We start from the raw sequence: 2,236 nt of genomic DNA on the forward strand, positions 1-2,236 counted from the left end.
TTCTAAAGGTTTTTGCTCTTCGAGGAGAGATACTGATATCTTATCCCATCTTCTGACTTCTCCAAGGCCGCCTCCAGCTCCCAACATTATTCCGGTCCATTGGCTTAAACCTCCTCCGGGCTGGGTTAAAGTCAATGTGGACAGCTCTGCTTTTGGTACTCCTAGCGAGACGGGAGCGGGCGGTATCTTTCGTAACTATCGCGGCTTTCCCAAAGGTTGTTTTACTTTTTCTACCCCTCCTTCTTTTGCTTATATGGCTGAATTGAGAGCCGCTATTTTCGCAATTAAACTTGTTTGGGTGAAAAATTGGCATCAACTTTGGGTTGAATCAGACTCCATGTACGTAGTTAATTTGCTTCGACTTCGTTCCATGGATGTTCCTTGGAGCATTCGACAAGAGTGGTTGCACTGTCTAAGCATTTGCTCTAGGATGAACATTATTTTTACACACATCGTTAGGGAAGGAAATCACGTTGCTGCTTTGGCAAAGTTTGGAGTCTCTTCCTCAGTAATCAATTGGTGGCCTTCAGTTTCTGCTTTGGCAAAGTTTGGAGTCTCTTCCTCAGTAATCAATTGGTGGCCTTCAGTTTCTGCTTTTTGTCACAGGTTTATCAATGATGACATCTGTAATATTTTTCATTTGCGTTTTTCTTGACTTTTCCTAAACTTTTCTCCTTCCTCTTCTTATTGTTTGTTCTCCTTCCTCTTCTCTTGTTCAAACACTCGCCTTTTCTTTTTTTAATATATGACGGGTTTGACAGTTTTTGGACCATAGGTGCTCTCCCCGCTCAAGATCTGTCTCATCCCAATTTCTATCGAATCAAAAAAAATTGAAAAATCAATTTAACCTAAAACTTAAACTCATTTGATTATAATATTATAAATATTTCTGAAAATGTAAAATCCATAATAAGAGAGCTTGACATATACTTGTACTGAAGAGAAGCTCATTAATAGCAAAATAGAACTTTATTTCCTTAGACAAAATTAATTAATGATTTAGTGGGTCATCATATTCATATTCTTATTAATTAATTAATTAAATTACTCCCAGCACTCTCTACTTCCCTTTCTCACACTAAGCCATGACTGGTTTCCAAAACTGGTAGTTGGGTCCTCCATTCTTTCTATGGTTTCCTTTTAGGAAGGGTAGATATACATTTATTCAATCTCCCCCCTTTCTTTTTTTCTTTTTTTACCCCTTTTAAAACGTGTCTCTCTCTATATGTATATATACTCCAGATCTTCTTCTTCCTCAAACCTCAAACCTCTTCTTTCTGTTAACTTCTCTCATTACAATTAACTTAACCTTAATTAACTCACTAATTAACCAACTCACTGAACTCACTCATGGCACCTAGAAACAGTACATCTTCTTCTTCTTCAACTAAGAAGATTATGAACAAAGGAGCCTGGACTTCTGAAGAAGATCAAAAACTTGCTCAACATATTGAAATTCATGGTGCCAAGAGATGGAAAACTGTTGCTATGAAAGCAGGTCAGTCTCTCTGTTTGCTGTTTAGTGTTCGCTGTTGTTTCACTGGATATATTAAAGTTTGAAATGTATTTTAATTCAGGCTTAAACAGATGCGGAAAGAGTTGCAGATTGAGATGGTTGAACTACTTGAGACCCAACATCAAGAGAGGCAACATTTCCGATGATGAAGAAGACTTGATTCTTAGACTTCACAAACTACTCGGTAACAGGTCCGTTATTATATATACATGCATGATAATACATGTGAATGTATGAAAAAGCCGTTTGTTTGTTGAAGTATAATTAATTAAGCATATTTTATAAAATGTGATTGCGCAGATGGTCTTTAATTGCCGGGAGACTTCCAGGACGAACAGACAATGAAATAAAGAACTACTGGAATTCCCATTTGAGCAAGAAATTAAATAAAAATGAGAAAACTCCGGAGTCTTCAACGCCACCGGAGATTGTCCCTGAAAAGTGCAGTGAAAGCGGTGAGGGGACGGAGGAGGTGGGGAACGATGGGTTCCCGGAGATTAGCTTCGATGTAAATGAGTTCTTCGACTTTTCGACCCAGGGATCTTACGACTTGGGTTGGGTTAATGAATTTCTTGAACTTGATGAAAATCCATGCCTTACCCTCACCGACAAGAGGTGAGGATCCACTTCAATAATAACTGTAGCAGCATTTTGTTCATTCTCTTAATAATTTTCATAAAAAGCAACTATTATTTTTATATAATATGTATATGTACTTGA

At 37.6% G+C, this 2,236-nt stretch overlaps 1 protein-coding gene across 1 annotated transcript; it reads left to right on the plus strand.

Moving 5' to 3' along the window:
- The first annotated feature begins 1,247 nt into the window (after positions 1-1,247).
- On the plus strand, positions 1,248-2,236 carry LOC136212951 (transcription factor MYB114-like). Its single transcript, XM_066002799.1, has 3 exons — positions 1,248-1,498; positions 1,578-1,707; positions 1,817-2,236. The coding sequence occupies exons 1-3, from the start codon at positions 1,351-1,353 to the stop codon at positions 2,133-2,135; spliced, it is 597 nt and encodes a 198-aa protein (XP_065858871.1). The 5' UTR covers positions 1,248-1,350; the 3' UTR covers positions 2,136-2,236.

The sequence above is a fragment of the Euphorbia lathyris genome, chromosome 1, assembly GCF_963576675.1.
Source record: "Euphorbia lathyris chromosome 1, ddEupLath1.1, whole genome shotgun sequence".
NCBI classification, from domain to species: domain Eukaryota; kingdom Viridiplantae; phylum Streptophyta; class Magnoliopsida; order Malpighiales; family Euphorbiaceae; genus Euphorbia; species Euphorbia lathyris.

What these genes read in the sequence shown, in the direction of transcription:
- LOC136212951 (XM_066002799.1), top strand. Translation starts at nt 1,351, where the DNA reads ATGGCACCTAGAAACAGTACATCTTCTTCTTCTTCAACTAAGAAGATT. An exon ending in AACTGTTGCTATGAAAGCAG is followed by an intron (nt 1,499 to 1,577) that starts GTCAGTCTCTCT and finishes ATTTTAATTCAG; the next exon opens with GCTTAAACAGATGCGGAAAG. An exon ending in CACAAACTACTCGGTAACAG is followed by an intron (nt 1,708 to 1,816) that starts GTCCGTTATTAT and finishes GTGATTGCGCAG; the next exon opens with ATGGTCTTTAATTGCCGGGA.